The sequence below is a fragment of the Heteronotia binoei genome, chromosome 13 (genome assembly GCF_032191835.1).
Source record: "Heteronotia binoei isolate CCM8104 ecotype False Entrance Well chromosome 13, APGP_CSIRO_Hbin_v1, whole genome shotgun sequence".
NCBI classification, from domain to species: Eukaryota; Metazoa; Chordata; class Lepidosauria; order Squamata; family Gekkonidae; genus Heteronotia; species Heteronotia binoei.
In genome coordinates, this window is record NC_083235.1 from 72,281,903 (window position 1) to 72,303,171 (window position 21,269).

General features: G+C 43.9%; 1 protein-coding gene across 2 annotated transcripts in view; it reads left to right on the forward strand.

Moving 5' to 3' along the window:
* The window catches only part of SEC14L1 (SEC14 like lipid binding 1), a 64,746-nt gene extending 44,974 nt beyond the window's left edge, over positions 1-19,772 (forward strand). For both annotated transcript variants that reach the window (XM_060252281.1, XM_060252280.1), the window contains exons 9-17: positions 4,275-4,363; positions 5,711-5,781; positions 7,571-7,742; positions 7,978-8,112; positions 11,566-11,700; positions 12,220-12,471; positions 15,210-15,388; positions 17,261-17,362; positions 19,235-19,772. In XM_060252281.1, the coding sequence (XP_060108264.1) occupies positions 4,275-4,363; positions 5,711-5,781; positions 7,571-7,742; positions 7,978-8,112; positions 11,566-11,700; positions 12,220-12,471; positions 15,210-15,388; positions 17,261-17,362; positions 19,235-19,250 (1,151 nt within the window). In that variant the 3' untranslated portion in view covers positions 19,251-19,772. The remainder of the gene's footprint in view (positions 1-4,274; positions 4,364-5,710; positions 5,782-7,570; positions 7,743-7,977; positions 8,113-11,565; positions 11,701-12,219; positions 12,472-15,209; positions 15,389-17,260; positions 17,363-19,234) is intronic.
* The last annotated feature ends 1,497 nt before the right edge of the window (positions 19,773-21,269 follow it).

The window sequence follows — 21,269 nt, forward strand, 5'->3', positions numbered from 1 at the left end:
GATGTTTAAAGCAAGCGCTGGGATCGGAGGGGGGAGGGAGCGATCCCAGCGCTTGCTTTAAACATCACAGCTGAAGGCAGGCACACAGGGAAGTAGGAAGCACGCTGCCCCCTCTGCAGCCGGCGCTTGCGAAGCGCTGGGGCCACGTGGAGTGATCCCACGCTTGCCTGAAGAAGATGGAGCCAGGCAAGCAGGTGCGGGGGAAGTGCCGGATCGGAGGAAGAGGCAGCGGATCGCCCCCCAGGAGGAAGGTGCGTCCTATTCTCCAGAGCGCCTTATGGTGCGAAAAATACGGTAAGTTTCAGATTCTATACATGGCAGAGAAGTAAGCAGGAACACTGCAATGTATTGGCTGATTCACCTTGGGGATGAAGGATCTTGTCAAGTCCCCGGCAGTTCAGCTAGCAACAGCAGTTAATTCAGAAGAATAACTTTATTGGAATGCTGACTTCCATGAGGCAAGATGATCCTTGCAAAAACTAACGGCGAGCTCTCGCCCCTACTTATACCATAGCTACAAGCCATTATACATTCAAACGAAAGTGGTGCCAAGCAAGCTTCCCCTCCCGGCAAACGTTAGCTCCCAGAGCCCCCTCACAGGTGCATACATAATCAGCAGAAGTAGAGCACAGCAAAGCTACTATACCAAGTTCCAAAAAGATTGGACCACGGTTTCCAATTCTGTGGGACCCCAAAGTGATTGCCCCCCTTCCTCAGTGTCTCCTATGATGGGAAAAACTTGCAAACATAGTAAGCAGTCAGATTCTCCTAGAGAATCTCTGCAGTGGAAAGTCAACTGTGGTGATGGTGCTTGTTTGAAAGGAGCATAATAGTGTTATGTGCCCAGCAGAACAAGTGCCACTGTGGCAGTGCCAATGCCATATAAAGGACTTTAGCAAATCTGAGAATCTCCCTAAATGACGAACCTGGCGGGTGCTTTCTGCAAGGACCGCAGCACAGAAACAGGACATTGGATGCACTGGCGCTAAGCAGCAGAGGCCTGGGCTAACCTCATAGTGACCAGCCCAGTGACACAATCCTACCAACTACTGACCAACAGCTGGGCCAAGTGAGCTTGGGTATACCAAAAGATGAACGGACACAAATCTGAAATCAAGATTCACAAAACTGAGCAACCTATTTTACTGTGACATCATTTCAAAAACAAACTGGAACAGGAGATTGCTGAGTTACAACCTTTACACTCATTACAAAACTCAGGGCAGTGGAACCTCCATGGCCCAACAGAAATATTGGCTTCTCATCTCACTACACAAGTAGAAGATATTGGATTTATATCCCGCCCTCCACTCCGAAGAGTCTCAGAGCGGCTCACAATCTCCTTTACCTTCCTCCCCCACAACAGACACCCAGTGAGGTGGGTGGGGCTGGAGAGGGCTCTCACAGCAGCTGCCCTTTCAAGGACAACCTCTGCCAGAGCTATGGTGACCCAAGGCCATTCCAGCAGGTGCAAGTGGAAGAGTGGGGAATCAAATCCGGTTCTCCCAGATAAGAGTCTGCACACTTAACCACTACACCAAACTGGCTCTCAGTCACTAAGTTCTGGCTATCAAGTCACTCAGTTCTTGCTTATACACAGAATTTTAACTTTGTTGGTCTTAAAGGGGTCACTGGACTTAAACTTGGTTCTCACACCTTTATTATCGGAACATCAATTTGCTGCTATTTACATGTCCTAGCAAATGTGTTATTCAAATCTTGACTGTGTTTATTGCTCTGTTACTTATGCAGCTTGATTCTAATCAGCTCTTTCTGGCAAGTAACCCACCCCTACCTGCATGCAATATTTGAGGAAATCTGATTTACTGTGTGAACTTGGGCACATGCATTTTTATTGCATTGTATGTGAGGAAGTGTGCTTGCACACAGAAGCTTATACTTTAAATTAAAAAATTGCTTGTCTTAGAAAACCATAAGAGTCTATGGAGGGAATGGGCTCTCTTTGGGTGCCCCTAGAATTGGACCCCCTGGTCCAATCACCTTGAAACTTGCAGGTTTTCTGGGGGAGAGACCCCTGCAGCTACATGGCAAATTTGGTGCCTCTCCCTCAAACCCCTTCCTCACAACCCCCAAATTATACCATATGAGATTTTGCCATTGACTTTAATGGCCCATAGGGTATAATGGAGTAAAATAGCTTACTGCTATAATACTGCTGAATCTATTCAGCAGTATTCAGGACTGCTGTATTCAGCAGCTAAATCAGATCAGGGAATCTGTGTACAGTGCAAAATTTAGCCAAATTAGCTGTTATTCAGGGTTGTATTCGGTTCCAAACTGAATGCACACCCCTTGTCATCACACCAGGGATGTCGCACGGTGATGCTCTGGTATTTTGGGAAAACTTTGTTGTGGGCACTGTTTCCAACTCATGTAACAACCTCTACATCTCTCATCAGGTGTTTGAGACCTGCTCAGAACAAAAACCAAGATCACTATCCTTCTGGTTGGCTCTGGGACCAACTGTTCCAGTGCACAGTCATTTACAGTGTCTAGGAATTTCATTTCTACAGCGTGAGCCTACATTTACCCAACCAATGTGAGAGTCGTTGAAGTCTCCCAGTATAATATTATCTGCTTTAGTTACCTCTTATTCCCTGATCATCTCAAGATCAGCCTCAAGGTGGGTGGGTGATAGTATACCAACACTTAGGACTCAGTATTTCTACCCATATCATTTCTGTTAATTTGAGTGTGGAACAAGCAGCCCTTCTGAGAATACCATCTTTGAGGTCCTGGCCTTTAACTTTCTTCGTAGTAACCAAATTTTTTTCCTCCAGGACTGCACAACTACATTTCCCGATGTCCTTGGTGTCAAAAGCACCATGACTGCTTGTATTTGTAGCTGGGATTCTTGGCTCCGATGTGCATTACTTTGCACTTGGCCACATTGAACCTCATCTGCCACGTTGACGCCCACTCACCCAGCCTCAACTGATCCCTTTGTAGTTCCTCACAATCCTCTCTGGTTCTCACCACCCTGAACAATTTAGTGTCATCTGCAAACTTGACATTTGCTACCTTCCAGTCCTCAGGAATGGAGGCAGATTTCAATGAAAGATTACATATTTTTGTCAGAAGATCCACAAGTTCAACTTTGAGTTCTTTCAGAACTCTTGGATGTATGCCATCTGGACCTGGTGACTTATTAGTTTTTAATTCGTCTATCAGTTGTAGGACCTCCTCTCTTGTCACCTCAATCTGACTCAGGTCTTTCAACACCCCTTCCATATAAGTGGTTCTGGAGCGGGCAAACACTTCTCATCTTCCACAGTGAAGACGGAGGCAAAAAATGCATTCAGCTTCTCAGGTATTTCCCTATCCTCCTTCAGTAATCCTTTGACCCCTTGGTCATCCAAGGGCCCCACTGCCTCCCTGGCTGGAGATCAGGCTTGAGGACCCCACATCACTCTAGAGACCTTTGAAATAGTAACTAGTTATAAATGTAGAAAGCGAGCAGGGGAGTGGGGGCTATCCACTGTTTTGCAGAAGAGTGCCACATGAACCCATGCTGAGTCTTCCTCAATAACTCGTGTTCATCAATGTGCCTACTCATTCTGTCCTTGATAATGGTTTCTACCAACTTTCCCGGTATTGAAGTCAGACTGACTGGCCTGTAGTTACCCGGATCTCCTCTGGAACCCTTTTTAAAGATGAGGGTGACATTTGCTACCTTCCAGTCCTCAGGAACGGAGGCAGATTTCAATGAAAGATTACATATTTTTGTCAGAAGATCCACAAGTTCAATGAGCAATCGATCAGACAAAAGACCCAAACAGACCCAGAAAAAACACTCCCCAGCAGGCTACAAGCACCCACTCAGCCTCCGATTCTGTCCTCTCACAAAGCAACCTCAGTTAATGGTCCCCAGTAGTTTAGCAGTTTAGGAAAGGCAGAAAACCCCACTCACCTTCCCAGCAGCTTTTTCCTGAGTTCTTTCTCCCAGCCCAGCTAGTTCACATACCTTGAAAGAGTAGTCTCCATTAGGATTCTTCCTCTTTACTGAGACATCACTGCCTTGAATGCTTCTCAAGTTTTGCACATGGTTCTTCAGCAAGGTGGACCCTCTGCCACGGAAGTCAACATTTTAGATTTCCTTTACAACCATATGGATGTGAAGATAATTGTAAAAACAAAGGCTGACATGTTTTTACAAGTCTAGCGGTCCATATAAATAAGGGACCTAGTGAGGCCTTAGCTTATGCATCTAAGATAATTGTTTTTATTAAGTTGCTACTGTTTTTGTCATTCAGATGGGCGCCCGCTGTATGTGCTTAGACTTGGCCAGATGGATACCAAAGGTCTGGTACGAGCTCTTGGAGAGGAAGCCTTGCTTCGTTACGTAAGTGCCTTAGATGCAGTTTGTGTATGTTTTTCAGCGAATGTGATGTTCCCAGTTTATTCAGCGCCACGCCAGAACTATGTCAGTCTCAGCAATCAATGTTAATTTTGAAGATATGTTCATAATGACTTTTTAGAGGTACTCTTGAAAGGTTCTTTCAGCCATTGAAAGGCAAGTCATTCTGCTTACAAAATTGTTCTGGGTTATACTGTTCTAGCCAGAGAATCACTTCCACTTTTTGGTATTGGTATGTTTTGATGCTCTCCACATCGTAATCGTAAATGTGCATGTGAGGTGCTCACAGCTGGCATCATAAAGATTAGAAAATACAGTCAAAATTCAGTGTTGACATTTGACAGTGTAATACCCTGGAGGAGAAAGACGCCGGCGATGTTTGTAGCAAGGTCACTGACACTGCTCAAAGACCTTGCGATCATCAAAGCTAACTTCTTGATAACATCACTGGAGTATACTGCTGTGCTCAAATGTCATACATAATGATAGGGATCGCTGAATAAAAATGAAAGCAGGGAAATGCTAAACAGCCTTATGTAGATTATTGGTACATGAATTCATTGAGTACTACCTGCAGTTACATTTACCTTTTGATTTTAAAGTAGAGCTGGAAAAATTGTAGCAACAAACGTACCTGTAGTCTGAAACAGTTTCCATATAAGGGATCCTGCCAATTAAGGTTCTTAGATAAGCAGTGATGTTGATGGTGTTATGATTAAAGTATGCAAAATCGGCTAAGATATTTATTTAGTCACTTTTCTATCCCACCCTTCCCAAATGGGCTCAGAGTGGATCATACCAAGAATAAAACAATTACATTAATTCTTAACAACTAGATAAAACCTAAAATCAAACAGATCAATTTACTAATTAAAAATTCGACAGTTACAATTTCAGATGGCATTCGTTTTAGAAACTTAGTCCCTGGCTGAACAATAAATAGATGATAATGGTCAAAATCAGTCACTACCCCGATGGGGCCAGTATGTGGCAGGCAGGCCATAGCGATACTCGGTGATGCCCAGTGCCTCAACTAAAGGCCTGGTGGAACAGCCCTGTTTTATAGGCCCTGTGGAATTGCAACAGGCTCTGCAGGGCCCAGATCTCCAGTGGGAGCTTGTCCCACCAGGCAAGGGCCAGAACAGAAAGGACCCAGCCCTCGTTGAGGCTAAATTAGATATGAATTAGAAATTGTCTACCTGCTAAGCTTCTTGTTGCTTCTGATAACTGAAGGACAACCAATTAGAACTGAAATGCAGATTATGGAAGTTGCTGTGTTCTGTGACAGCCTTTTCTGAACGTCCTGATCTCTGGATTTCTTTTTGAGTGCAGGTCCTGTCTATAAATGAAGAAGGATTGAGAAGGTGTGAGGAAAATACAAAAGTATTTGGAAGGCCTATAAGGTAAAGGAGAACAGTTGTTTCTTGCAATATAATGTGCGAAAGATGGTGACTGCTTATGGTGAACATGATGGCACTTCTGTCCAGTGTTACAAGGTTATGATTACCAGATTAACTAAGGGAGCCAATTTGAACAGAACACGTTTGTCATAACATGTTTTCCAGTGCTAATGATCCGTAAGGCTCTGGCTGGTCTCTTTTGGAATCTTTTGAAAATGAAATCTGTTGAGAGACCATTTGATAGTCAAATGCTGCAGAAGAATAGGCTAGCAGGGCTGAGGAGGGATAGTAAAGAAAAGACCAAAGAAATTAAAATCTGTAGATGTTACCGGCTGCTTTACCTTTTAAAGGTGATGAACTGTCTGAAATTGTAGATTTATCAAAAAGGATATGCCCTTCACCCACCTCCCTATATTTCATATTCTATTAGCTTTTTGGGGGGAGGGGGGGTAGAAAGAATGGAGAGACTTTCACCAGCTTATTTGTTCTGTCACATTCTGCACAAGTGATCAGTTTATTAGCACAAACATGAAATGGTCGAATGAAAGATCTGAAGGCCCCTCCTCAGGCACGAGAGCAGGTTGATTTAGGAGATTCATAGAATTTTTTGTCTGGTATCTGAGTCACTAAATGAAATCAAGGCACTAAATGAAAGTCAGAGGTTGTTTTTTGTGCCTTGTGTTGGCGGCATTGTCTTTGACCACCCTACCCAGTCAGAGCCTGATATTGCTGCATAGTGTTTGTACTAGACTGACTGAAAAGCCGTTCCTCAGCCTCCAATAAAAAGGGGGAGTTTGCCATATGAGGTTGGATCCCACTGATCATTTCCTTGCACACATGAGGGGGAGTTTTGCTGATTCTGTCATTCTACAGTAAATCTCCAGCTCTCCCCTCATGCTGCACCTGGGATTCTCTGTCCATCAGGAACAGAATTTGTGGGAAACCTTGGGCTGCAGCAGGAGTGGGAAGGCAGAAATTCTCCCTTCTGCATTGATTTTTAGCAGGCTCCAAGCCACAGAATGGAGTCATTTTCTGAAAGGAATTGTTTCGATATTTTTACTATGCTATCTTCTTGATGAAAAGCCAAGGACAGGTGTTCTCAACATTGTGCAGTTAATTATGAAGAAACTTTCTGTAGCTTCAGGGCCATCTAGTAGTGAACTCTGAAATAAAGGGTAATGCAATAACTCTGTACATGCTTTTTATTTAGTTAGTTAGTTCGTTCAATTTATATCCCACCCTCGCCGCCAGAGGGCAGCTTATGTGTTTATGTATATACATGAAATCTAAAAGTACATTAAGACATAAAAGCATAAAATCATAAAAATTAAAACATTTAAAGTGCTATATGGGTGGCAGTCTGTTTGATAGGATGGATAGCTGCCTAGTCTGTTTTTATATCACGTTTTACAGTGTCAGGGTATTTTTTTAAAATACATTTTATTAAATCTAATCCAATACAAAGGGAGCATAGGGAAAATAAATAATAAAAATATAAATCTAACATAAAAGGATCCAATTTAGACCATTGGATGCATATAACAAACAATATACAAATTTATATTCTTGAACAGATATACCTTCGTTTATCACATTATCCACAGTGTGGAGTTTGTTTGTTTTGGTTTCTGCTTGCTGCTTGAGCCTTGGGAATAAACCCAGTGTTCAGTGGTGCAAGTATTACCTTGATCTCTGATACAAAATTCTTCAGCATATTTCATTTCAGGGAGGAAATCTGACACATAACGTCCATAATTTAAAATCCCTTATGTTTATTTTTTGGTGGAAATAGCTCCTGGACCTGTTTAGTAGACCTAGAGGGCTTGAATATGCGACACTTATGGAGACCTGGTGTTAAGGCCTTGCTAAGGATCATTGAAGTGGTTGAAGCTAATTATCCAGAAACATTGGGACGGCTTCTCATTCTACGAGCTCCCAGGGTGTTTCCAGTCCTTTGGACACTGGTAAGTTCAGTTCCCCAGTCCTTGGAATCTGTGCTTTGTCTGTGAGGGCCTTACCTGTTCTCAAAAATAGCAGATTTCTACTTGACAGCTTTTATTATTATAGGGTCCTTTGTTTTTGTAATAAAAACAAGAACTCCAAATAGGAAATCAATATATGTGTGGCCTGGAAGAATAACAAATATATGGAAGCCAGTTGAGCAGTTGGCCGTTGTGTTAACTCCATTTTTATCTACAGGTCAGTCCTTTCATTGACGACAACACTCGAAAAAAATTCCTCATTTATGCAGGCAATGACTATCAAGGTCCTGGTGGCCTATTGGATTATATTGACAAAGAAATCATCCCCGATTTCCTTGGTGGAGAATGTATGGTAGGTAGCACAATTATGTCTACTATTAGCACCTAAATTACATTTGAGCTTTCACGTTCAGGTTTATTTTAATACCACAATGTTTGTGGTACAATGCAGCTAGATTACAATTCCTGGGGCGTTACTTAAGAAACAAGATGTTCTTGAACTATGAACAGATAATTGGGGTGCAATTACATCTACAGCAGCTGATTGACTTGCCAAGAGGTGCTCACTTGTATTGTATTTAAATACTGGAAAGTTTGTGCAATGACTGTAATTATAAGCTCAGAAGTCCCCTTCCTTTAAATCTCACTTTAGCTCAATAGTCTTTGGCAAGATGTTGTCGCTTAATCTCTCCCTTCTGCAATATGGGAATGATGGCAACCTGTCTTGCTGTCTGAAAGATTATGAAGAATGTACATAAGGCACTATTCTTTATAATAAAAGCCTAAAAGTCCTCTGCTTGAAGCCAAATCCAGGCCCCTCATTGGCTAAGCCTGCACTCCACGAGCCACTGGTCCATCACATGTCCATCAACCCCTCTTGCCTCACATTGGTTCATTGTCCTGTCCCCCGCCCTATGCCCTCCCCCGCCCACTGCCAGCTCTGTCAGGCAAGAACACCATCAGATGGCCACTGACCTCTGACGCAGATCGTTCTCTGCTGGGAGCTTACTGATTACAACTGCCTCTCCTCAGGGCCCTGTCTCTTCCTTCTTCTCATTTTTCTTTCTCTCACTCCTGTCTCCCCCTCTTTTTCTACCTCCCCCTTATGTTCTTTCTCTCATTCTTTCTCTGTTTATCTTTCAGTCTTTTTATTTCATTCTGCTGTCTACCTTCCTCCCTTTAATGCACACAAACAGTAGCAGTTAACATCTCTTCAACTGAGAAGGAATGTTCCTTCACAGCAGGGAGGGGCCACTTCAGAGGGAGCGAAAGGGAGGCTTGCAGTGACTTTCCTCACAGTGTCAGCCGTTTCCTCCCAGAGAACCACTGTTGCCAACCTCCAGGTGCTTGGCTCCCCCCCCCCACATGTAGAGGCTGCCAGGTTGCCAACTCCAGGTCACCTCCCCTTGAGGTATGTGTGTGTAGGGGGATTAATGCCTTCACTTGGGTGAGTGGAAAGACAGCAAGGCACTCCAGAAACCGTTGCCTCCTACTGGCGGACTCCCCTGCCCCCGCCTACTCAGGCACAAGAATATTGAACAAACTGTCAAAAGCAGTCTTATCTTAGAGAGAGACACATCTCCCACTCCTCTCTGTGTCCTCTCTGTCAACTGGCCTCAGAGGATTGCTGCTGTACTGCAACCTCACAAAAGGTGTTGTGGCCGCCACCAGCAACAAACCTCTTCCACCCCATCAGCAGCCCACACAGACAACCTGCCAATACAGACAGCCTCCAAAGGCTGCCGAAATAAGCCAGGGAGCTTATTTCCTATCTTTCCTGACTCTTTCCTCACTCCCTGTCTCCCTCCTCCCCTCAGCCTTATCTCAGGATGGTTGGCTGAGAAGGAGATAGGGTTGCCAACTCCAGGTTGGGAAATTCCTGGAGATTGAAAGGGTGGAGCCTGGAGAGGATTGGGTGTGAGGAAGGGTGGGGCCTCAGACAGGGCCACTCTCTAAACCAGCCATTTCCTTCTGAGGAGTCATTGTTGGCAATCTCCAGGTGAGGGCTGGAGATCACTCAGAATGGCAGAGATCAGCTTCCCATGAGGTGGGAGGGAAGTGAATGGCTTCACTTAGGTGAGTGGGAAGACAGCAAGACTGGGGGTGTGGGGAGGCACTTGCCCAGAGGCCTTTAGTGATACTTTTCCAGGTTGGTGGGAAATTCTTGGAGATTTTGTGATGGACTTTGAGGAAAGCATACAGGTTAGAGCTTCAGGGTGTGGTCTGCCAGACCCAGGTTCTTGCTGTGGAAGCTGACTGGGTGATTTTGGACCAGTCACAGAATTCCAGCCTAACCTGCCTCACAGGGTTGTTGTTCAGATCAGAGGGGGGGAGAGGAGAATGATGTAAGCTGCCTTGCCTCCCCCCATATAAAAGCTGCTGGGAGGGGGAAGGTGATGGAAAGCTGAAGTCAGAGGGGCAGATAAAGGGAAAGAGATAGGGTTGCCAACTCCAGGTTAGGATTTAAGGCTTGGGGCCTGGAGAGGGTGAGGCTTGAGGAGGGATGGGACCTCAGACAGGTACAATGCCATTTCTTCCTGGGGAACCATTGTTGCCAGTCTCCAGGTGAGGGCTGGAGACCACTCAGAATTACAACGGCTCTCCAGATGGCATCTGAGGGAGAGGCGTTTCCTCTTGGGGAACCACTGTTGCCAGTCTCCAGGTGACAGCTGGAAAGCACCCTGAATTACAGCTGCTCTCCAGATGGCAGAGATCCACTCTTCTTGAGGCGTGTGGGGGTGAATGCCTTCACTTGGGTGGGTGGGAAGACAGCAAGGGTGGGTGGGGCACTCGCCTGGAGCCTCCTTCTTTTTTTCTTCACAACGGGCCTTACTCCTAGTATAAATGTAAAATGCTTGTTTCCAGGAGTTCTTGATTAGGTTTTCAGAGCTCCCTGGCCATACATGCCTTACTCCCTCATTTCCCACAGAGCATTTATTATGGAGGTGGTTTTCTAATTGACTTTATAATTGCTGAGTGCTGCTCCACACCATGGCATAAATTAATTCCATCTCTGATAACTTTTCCTTTGGATAACATGGAGAAAGTTCCCTGGTGTCTTGGCTTTTTGCAGGACCACCACTAGAGCTAGAGCCTTTTCGGTGGCAGCCCCTACCCTGTGGAATGCCCTCCCCCAAAACACCAGGGCCCTGCAGAATTTGCCACAATTCCGTAGGGCCGACAAGATAGAATTGTTTAGGCTGGCATTAAACATCTAATGGGGAGGCAACCACTATTCCACCATCCCACAGCATTGGTATTTTAACTCATCCCAATATAAATGTAGAGCACCGAACAACATCTAATAACATCATTATATGCAGAGCTCAATAAGAACTGACCACGCCATCTTGGATGCTAGGGAATGAAACGGAATGGAATGTTCTGAACTGTACAAAATTGTATGGAGTGTTTTTTAATGATTTTATTGCAATTTTATTTTAGCATTATGTTGCTTTAACTGTTGTTAGCCGCCCTGAGCCTGTCAGGGGAGGGCAGGATACCAATGTAATAAATAAATAAATGTAGGTGTTTATATAGACTTTCAGATGGGAATTGTTCTCTGTATAAACAACTACAACATCTTTGTCCCACAAGAACCTAACATTCTCACTTTTATCTGAAATGGCGTATTTTTTTCTTCTTACAAATGAGTGTGCTCTTCAGCAATAAATTAAACCTTGCTTCCAGTGAAGGGGAAGGGGGGGGGGGGTCTTTGGTATAACTTTCCAGCACATTCTTCCTGGGGTGTTTCTGTCAGAGTTATCATGCTGACTCATTTTTTCTCCAATTACATTTTTTAAAGTGTGAAGTTCCAGAGGGCGGGCTGGTTCCCAAATCTCTGTACCGGACAGCAGAAGAACTAGAAAACGAAGACCTAAAGCTGTGGACAGAAACCATTTATCAGTCTGCAAGCGTCTTCAAAGGAGCTCCCCATGAGGTAGATTTCCTTGCTGTTCCTTTTTTACTCCCAACTGTCTGAAGAGGAAGGACTTAACCTAGGCTGACTTAGACTAGGTTTCCTGTCTTGGGTCTCTTAGAGCCAGTGCAGATCTTAGCTGACTCATTCTTGGAAAATACTTGTTTAACAAACTACACATGTCAAAGGGGTGTTTGCAAGTTCATAACTCTTCCACAGTGATCAGAAAGATTTGTGAATTTCCGGTTCAAGAGGAGGGGGCAGAAAAGGTAAGATCTTATACTTCTCCTTTTGTGTTCTAAGACTGGCTTGATTGGGTATATCACTTAAATAATATGATGCCTTTCATAAAGGTTACAAAGTTGGATACAGGAATAATTAACTTCCTATTGTATTTGTTTATGAGCCAGTACTGTAGTGAATAAAGACAGTGATGGAAGATTCATTGAAAGTGAAATCTGGCAGTGTGCTGTGGTGATAGTGCTTCTCCTCTATTAAATGAATTTCCTGCCTTGGCTGAGTTTCTCTTTTCCCCTCTAGATTTTCATTCAGATTGTGGAAGCTTCCTCTGTGATCACCTGGGATTTTGATGTTTGTAAAGGTGACATTGTCTTTAACATCTATCACTCCAAGAGAGCACCACAGCCTCCTAAAAAGGAGTCCCTGGGGGCCCACAGCATTACCTCTCCTGGTGGCAACAATGTTCAGCTGATAGACAAAGCTTGGCAACTGGGCCGGGACTACAGCATGGTGGAATCTCCACTCACCTGTAAGGAGGGAGAGAGCGTCCAGGTGAGTAAGACTCGCTGCACGTGATCCATGGTTTGATTGCTGACTCTGAAATCAGTACATGCCAGGCAGTACAAATCCCTCTCTCAATCACTGTTCAGTTTTTTGATGGGAATAACAACAACAACAACAAAATTTTATTTGTATCCCGCCCTCCCCGCCGGAGCAGGCTCAGGGCGGCTAACAGCAATTCAAACATCAATTATACAGAAATAAATAAAATTACATTTAAACAGTTTAGTTAAAATTCAGATTAAGTTTTAAAAGTTAGTTAATAAAAGTGCTAGTGCTATATTTGCTTTTATGATGGCAGTTTTTCTTAACAGTTTCGTTCTTCTTCAGCGAAAGCCAATCGGAAGGGGATGGTCTTGCAGGCCCTGCGGAACTGTTCAAAGTCCCGCAGGGCCCGCATTTCCTCTGGAAGTTGATTCCATAGGCTCAGAGCTATAGAGGAGAAAGCCTGATTATGGGTGCTTTGCAACTTCACCTCTCTCGGTCCGGGAATAGTCAACAAGTTTTTCCCGGCTGACCTCAGTGCTCAGTACAGTGTTCTGAAACTCCATGATCTTGATGAAAGGTAGCTAGCCAATTCAAAGAAAACTGCTAAATTTTATATTTACATATTTTATTTTATCTGTGTATGGAATCTTGGGAGGTAAAGTGTGAAGTTAGCTCCCTAATCTAAAGTGTGCCATTTCAGCGCCTCTGGCAGGAAGGCTCTGTGAGATTTGTTAGGACAACATTTCTTGAGTCTTGCTGAATTCAGGCCCCACTTGTCTGCTGCTCATCTTACACTGCCTTCTCTCCATTCCCCTGTACAATTCTAACCATCTGTTCTACAGTAAGTGTGCAGACGTCCATGTATGCAGTCTGCTGTTGCGTATGAGGATATGTCATAGAAAGATAAAAGGTATAATTCAGCTTTCTTGTTGGGAGAGAAATAGAACAGAGCGTCTGATTCCACTATAACAGCATGGGGGGGGGGGGGGGGGCGGAATAACTAAAACAAAAATGCAGCTCTTCCTAAGGCATGGCAGGAAACCATCCCTGTGCATATTTATTTTAAAATGGTTTTAAAATAAAACCACAAACTGATGTAGTTGACTGAATGAAGATGTGGAATATGTCCATGCACAGTCCCAAAAAGGCAGCTTGCTTTGGCTTGTAGAGTACAAACAAGGTAAGCCAAGCTGATCAGAACAGGAGAGGTGAGTAGAATTCGAACTGAAGGTGTGGAAAGGGCCACCTTGTCAGCTTCACCCCTGCTGGTCTGGTTGGCTGGCCTATATTTTCTATCAGCCTCTCTCTTCTCAGATGTTTGAACATATGAAGCTGCCTTATACTGAACCAGACCCTTGGTCCATCAAAGTCAGTATTGTCTTCTCAGACTGGCAGCGGCTCTCCAGGGTCTCAAGCTGAGGTTTTTCACACCTCTTTGCCTGGACCCTTTTTTGGAGATGCCAGGGATTGAACCTGGGACCTTCTGCTTCCCAAGCAGATGCTCTACCACTGAGCCACCGTCCCTCCCCATGCAATATCTTCCCATATTTCACTGTTGCAGTTCCCATTGCTATTCTGGCATTGGGGCTTTATATCAAGAAACTAGTGCTATGTGGGCACTAAGAATCCCCAGTAAAGTGAAAGACTCTTGTATTAGCTGTTTTTCAATACGGTGCTTGGCAACGTCATATATAAAAATTTTCCTGAAAGGCTGGTTTGAAGACCTTGTAAGTACTTCCTGAACTGAGGCTAACATATGGATCAAATTCCCCAGAGAGCACTGTGTTCAGGGGCAAAAAACTTACTGTCCACCCCGGACCAAAAGAAGCCAGGTTATGAGTGACAAGATCTAGGGCTTTTTCGGCGGCGGCACCAGAACTTTGGAACACCCTTCCGGAAGCCATAAGGGCCCTGCAGGATCTGTCTGCGTTCCGCAGGGCCTGTAAGACCGAATTGTTTAAGCAGGCCTTCGATGCTTAACCGAAAGAGGGCTGCCACCGGACATCACATAGAATGCTGGTGATCGCTGTTCGAAAATTCAATGCCGCCTATATTATACTGATGCAGCACCACAGAATGGTTTTTAATTTAAATATGTAAATTATGGTTTTATATGTTTTATTGGTTTAATTGTATTGACATGATGTTGTGAGCCGCCCTGAGTCCGCTTGCGGAGAGGGCGGGATATAAGTAGAAAGAAAGAGAGAGAGAGAGAGAGAAAGAAAGAGAGAGAGAGAAAGAAAGAGAGAAAGAAAGAAAGAGAGAGAGAGAGAAAGAAAGAAAGAGAGAAAGAGAGATAGAAAGAAAGAAAGAGAGATAGAAAGAAAAAGAGAAAGAGAGGGAGAAAAAGAAAGAAAGAAAGAAAGAGAAAGAAAGAAAGAAAGATCTTCCATATGTTGCTCTTACCAGTTTAATCCTTGTCCCTCAGATTAGTATTCTACAGGGGGGGAAAAACCAATATCATACCCATGCCAGGGTGGCTATAGGGCAGGTAATCAGAGAGGAAAGCAAGGCGAGCCCTAGGGTTGCCTGCCAGTCTCTTTTGGAGGTATTCAGGATATCCACTCAAGTCGTTAGCTGAGTATTACCTCAGTCCCACAACTGCCAAGTTGGATCCTTCTAACAGTCTCTTCCCTTGTGTTAGTGTTGCCACATGGGGCACTAAGAGGTGATTTCATCCTGAGGCACAGAAAAGAGCTCTCAACAAGTCCAATGCTGCGTTTTTCTGCTGTTGCTTGCAGGGGTCTCATGTGACTCGGTGGCCTGGCTTCTACATTCTCCAGTGGAAGTTCCACAGCATGCCTGCCTGCGCTACAACCAGCTTGCCACGTGTGGATGACGTCCTGGCATCTCTGCAAGTCTCCTCTCATAAGTGCAAAGTTATGTATTACACAGAAGTAATCGGGTCAGAAGATTTCAGGTACTATTGGCTGTGGTCGTGAAGTAGCTTAACAGGGGCAAAGTCTTGTAAAAGGAAATAGGCAGTAAAGAATCCAGAATTCCTTCGGGCCTATAGGTGGAGAAAAAATTCTGACTCTTCAGAGTTTGAAGTACATTGTTGTAATTGATATCAGGGGTTTTTTTGTAGCAGGAATTCCTTTACATATTAAGCTACACCCACCCACCTCCAATGTAGCCAGTCCTCCAAAAGCTTATGGTAGACCCTGTAAGAAGAGTGCTATAAGCTTTTGGGAGATGGGCTACATTGGGGTGGGTGGCCCAATATGCAAAGGTCGTAGCCCAATATGCAAAGGAGTTCCTGCTACAAAGAAAGCCCTGATTGGTACTCTAGACTGCACCTTTCTGTTGCTGATTGGTTTGGTGTCATTAACTCCTTATGGGCCACACCCCTGCATCCTGCTTCCCATCCTGTTTACTGTGAAATCCTTTCACCTTGGCTTGCCATTGCACCATCCCACCCACAAAATATCTGCATTTCACAAGGATTCTGATTTTTTCCAAAGTTGTAAATGAACAAGCATGGACTTGGTTCCTTATTTGAAGTCTACATTGAGTACAGATTCCTTGTATAGAATTTATGTGAAGGTTTTATGCAGAATTGTATGTTTTGCCTACATAATACATAAGCAGAGGTTACATGACCTCAGAATTCCCAAAAATCCCAACTTTGTATGTTCAATAAACAGTAAACCTGGCGAAGAATGGGATACCAGCAAGCAGGGCAGCAGTAATTATTATGGGACCAGGGTTTAGAAAAGAGAAATAATCATGAAAGAAGGATTAGGAGGCCATGGAAGCCCTGTTCATTCAAAGCTAGGTTAGTTCTGCTTTTAACTTTTTGAAAGTCACCAGATGTCAGTTATGCATTTCCAGGTTTTTTTGCTGTTATAAACGCTTGAATGCTGTTTCAGAGGATCCAGATTGTTAGGAAACCAGGTCTAGATCATGTACTTCCATATACTTGGAACGGTGGCTATATAGAATACCCTAAGCCAGACTATATGAGAATCTGGTTGTTGATACAGCTCTTGCCCTCTTGGTTAAAGGAAGAGAGGGCATTTAGGCCCAGGATCACAAAGGTGCCTTGCTCTTGCCACAAAGTATTACACAGAAGCCTCTGTTTCCTCCTTCCTCTTGAGGAGGATTTGTACCCACCTTGGCTGCTCCTGATGTTCTACATCAGTGAAGCAGCCAAACTCATCAGCTGTGTTTTGGATAAGTCAGTTGGTTAAATCAGTTTCAGTCTTTGGCCATAAATGGCAGTGTCATTTATGAACATTTCTGGCTGTCGACAATCAGGAAAAAAAATGCATGTTCAGCCTGAGAACTTTTTACTGATTTCTTGAATCTGGGGGTGAGCTGGAGATTTGAGGTGAGGAAAATAACTCTTCATTCACTTTGCCCTCTGTGGATATCTGGCCACGTGAAGCATGTCTTGGTCAATATACCAAGAATTGAGAAGGTCAGTAACAGTGCCAGAGATTTGAATGGCATCTTGCCTTCACATCAGGTTTTGGTGAAGTGAAAAAGAAGACCTCCTTTGCTGGGTGCTCTGCAGGGGCCAGAGGAACAGGGTGGGAGACAAGAAGGTAGTTTTGGGTTCATGCGAAATAAGAGATGCCGCACATTCAGTTCACTAGATAAAGAATTTGAGGGAGACCTGTTTCTGTGCTGGACATCAAGAGAAGGAACTGACAGTGGGTTGTTGTTCACTGTAATGTGTTGGGTCCTGAGACAGAAGCTGAAACAAGTAGCAGGCTAGAGATGCACAAAGTAACTCTCATCCTTAACTTGTCTATGAGTCTGTCTGTCTGTCTCTCTTTTGCTGCAGAGGGTCCATGAGCAGCCTTGAATCGAGCCACAGTGGATTTTCTCAGCTTAGTGCTGCTACAACCTCTTCCAGCCAGTCTCACTCCAGCTCCATGATTTCCAGGTAGTGCCACCACCAGCAAAAAGCCAAAGGATGAAATGGCTGGACCCTCGTCTGTGGAGGCCAACCACAATGCAGCATAATCATCATAGACAAATTGCACACACACAAAAAGTACACGTGGAAGGCCTTTTTATAGATAGTAAAGTAGCTGTTTGCATTTAAATGTAATGGGTATTGTTTGAACTAGACCTGAAACAGTGAGTGTGTCTAAACTTAACTCTGTAGCCATAATACTTACTAAACATGCTTGCACAAACCCTAACTTGGAAATGCAAGGGCTGTTTTGGAACGAAAAGGACAAGTAATCAATGTATTGGCGGTTGAGAACTTAATTTTAAAAACTAACACCCTACCAGAAAATCTTGTAGAGCATTAGAAACCATAACTCTTCTAAGGCTGCTGCCCATGACGATCTTGCTGAGTTTCAAAAAACCTTTTTCTCCCTCCCTCCCTCCTGCTGCAAGCTCCCCTCCTGTATTAACTGCCTGTGGTTAAAGGCCTAGAGGCGTGAGTGGCTGAATGCTTTACATTTCAGAAAGGCCAGCTGGCGACCGGCTGCAGTTTTCACTTCGCTTTGTTACAGCGTGTGCTGCCCTCTGCTGAGGAAGAGGAGCAGTCTCTCGCAAGAAGCCATTTTGACACTGATAACTTTACATTTGATCAGATCATTAAGGCCATATTCCAGCTTTGGGCATTGAAAGATTTTGTTTTTCAGCCTTGAATTTACATTTCTGAGCACTGATGAAGGGGAAGAAGAGGATAGACCAGGCTCTCCTCAAATCAGCTTAAAGGCTGGCCCTATATTAGGTTCTCAGGGTCATTTCTTTGTTTTGGGGAGGGACACGTATCACCACACCGTGCTAGATTTTTTTTTTCCCCCACCCTCAGCAAGCACTCAGCTGGGGAGCTCCTTTCTGCCAGGACTCGGTTAGAGGAAGACGCAGCTGCAATCGTTCTTTTCCTGTCTTTAACCCCGAATACCGGGCAAAAATATGCCACCGCAGCATAGCTGGGGTACTAGCATCTTAGTAAAGCTTCCTCCTTTAGCTTGTACTGATTGCACTCCTCGCTTCTCCCGCCCTTCCACCACTCCCTGAAATGGAAGCTTAAATTCCAGAGCTCAATGGTCTTTAAAAGCCCAACATTAAGGCCATTAATACTGTATGCAAGACTTCAGCTTGAAACTTGTCATGCATTCAAGGGAGCTCAAGATCCAAGACATTCAGTTTGTTGGAATGCAAACAAGTTCCCGAAATGCACAATAACTGTTGAAATGGCTCTACATGGCTTCCTCTCCTCCCAGGGCAGTCAAATCTCCTTCTGACTGGGCCCAGAAACTCTGTTTGGGCAGCTTGTAAACGTAACGGTGGCATATTTCCTTTTGAAAAAAAGTAAAGAAACAGTGAAATGCAACTTGTAAACCTCTTAATGGGAAGGTAAAAAGGATATGCTTAGAAACAAGGTGTTTAAAAAGCCTATACAGGTTTCAAGATGAGGTCAACTAAAATAGCTTCCTTTTGAACTGGGCAAGTAATAATTGTATTTTTCAAAGTATTCCACCAAGGTGAGGCATACAGTGTACTGGCTAACTGGAGCTAGGGAGAATCTAGATAGATCTTATAACCATGCACATACTATGTTGTTTCTCCTACTGTTGTTTAGGTAGTTAGATCCCAGCTACCTTCAGTAACAGTTTTAACCCTTGTTATGCAGGCATGAATGTGGTTCTCACCTCAAAGACACATAGTGCCATGCACAGCTGCCTTGTTAAGTATCACTGGTGCCCCTCTGTAAATGGGCACATCCTCTTTCCCACTTTTAAGGGCTCTGCCTTGAAAGATGGTCCCTTCTTTCTTTCTCTCTTTCTCTCAGATGGCGATTTTGCTGACAGCTGTAAAGAAACTGCTTCATTCAACAGTCCACATCTGCCCAGAGATGTGTAGAACTTTTTTTCTTTTTGAGTTGCAGCCAGCTCTCCTGTCTGAAGATCTCTTTAAGTTTGCTCACAGGTGTCCTTCGGGGATGCTATTTCTCTAGAAATCTAATGCATATTTCAGAGCTCAAAGCACAAACACTTGAGGGGCACCATACATCACAAAAGCAAGACTTGATTTTTTTTTTAAGCGATGTGCCATGGCAACTATGACCTGACTAACCCCGTGCTCTTCTCATTCTTTTTCCGTTACCGCTTTGCTTTGCTTTTCCTTCTGGAACTGACAATTCTGCTGGCCCTTCTTTCTCTGATCTTAATTTAGCAATTTTTTTCCCTGTCAAACCTCAAGAACTTCATATCAGTTTCTGTAAATGTTTTGTAAACATATTACCTCAATCTTGGTAATGATAACAGTCTTTAAAAGATTTTTTTTTATTTTTATCAGTAATAAATGTGAACTGTTTTTTTGGGGGGAAAGTCTGAATGCTTACTTTTCAACTTGTTTTGGAAGAGATGGCTTTTCCCAGGGTGCAGAAGGAAAGATTGCATTGTAGACCTGAGAGCCAACAAAAGGAGAACTCCAAGTACGACACCTTGCAGGCATGGGACGGGCCTGCAGTCTTCAGAGGACTTCACATCTAAACTTGCTTTCAGATGGAGAACTGGGGGTTGGTGTTTGGGTATACTTATTCATTGTGCCACTTTATCACTTCAAGCTATATTGATCCTTGTATTTGTTTGTCCAGAGGAATATGTGGTCCAACATAAATGGCATGATACAAGGTCTCTTAGAGAATCCCTTCCTCCCCTTCCATACCTCTTTTCTGAGTGGTTCCTCTCTCTCTCTCTCTCTCTCTCTCTCTCTCTCTCTCTCTCTCTCTCTCTCTCTCTCTCTCTCTCTCTCTCTTTTTAAATTAACACTCTTGGATGTACTGTCAACTAGCTTCTCAAGCTTCCTAGAGACAGAATGATTTAAATATTAAATGTAAGAAAATAGGTGATGGACAGTGCCATCCTAAGCAGCTGCATCCTTTTAAGATTTAGGATGTAATTCTGCATAGAATTGCACTGCAAGAAGCTTCATCTCAACCCTTTTTGAGGCGCACACACTGTTTATTTTATTTTTCATTGAAACTCTCGCCTCCCTTTAGTTGTATCTAAAGAGCCTGTTTCAGCACCCTTGAGATGAATTTCTTTATGTTTTAGCCAAAGTTAATGGATCAAGGATAGAAGGGGAACAAGTTGTATTCAGCTTGGCTTACTGTACCCTTTCTTTGGCGCCCCCACTTTAAACAGCTCACTTTCTGTTCGAAGGATGAAACTGCACAGAATTGGCATATCCAGATTGCTTACCAAGGCCAACCTGATTCTGGGACTTCTGTTTACGTCAGAGCAAATTCACCATTTTTTTAATGACAATATTTAATATGAGTTACGGCAGATGTACATGGTAGTGCAGGGGTGTCAAACTCATTTGTTATGAGGGCCGGATCTGACATAAATGAGACCTTGTTGGGCCGGGCCACGTGTGTACCTATTTAAGATTAGGTAGCAGAGATAAACTTTTTAAAGGACGCAGACAAACATGACTAAAGATTTTTTTAAAAAAAAATCCTTACAATAAAACATGCTTAAAACATTAGCACTCGTTGGTCTTAAAGGTGCTTTCTTTGTATTTCTCCCATGGGATCCACGGAACTGGGCAAAGGAAGCTCTGGCTCTTTCCCTCCCTCCCCAGGGGACCAGGAGGGGGAGGAGCCTCAACCAATGGAGAAAATCGAGGTTTTTCTTTGTAGCTCCTGTGCAACTGAACAAGCCTTGCAAAGCAAGCTGAGATGCAGAAGGAAGCCAGAGAGAGGGCGAAGGAAGCAGACAAAAGCCTGGTAGGAGCCCTCCGGGACCTAATTTGGCCCCTGGGCTACATGTTTGACACCCCTGTGGGTAGTGCTTATGTTATTTTGTCATATTCATGTT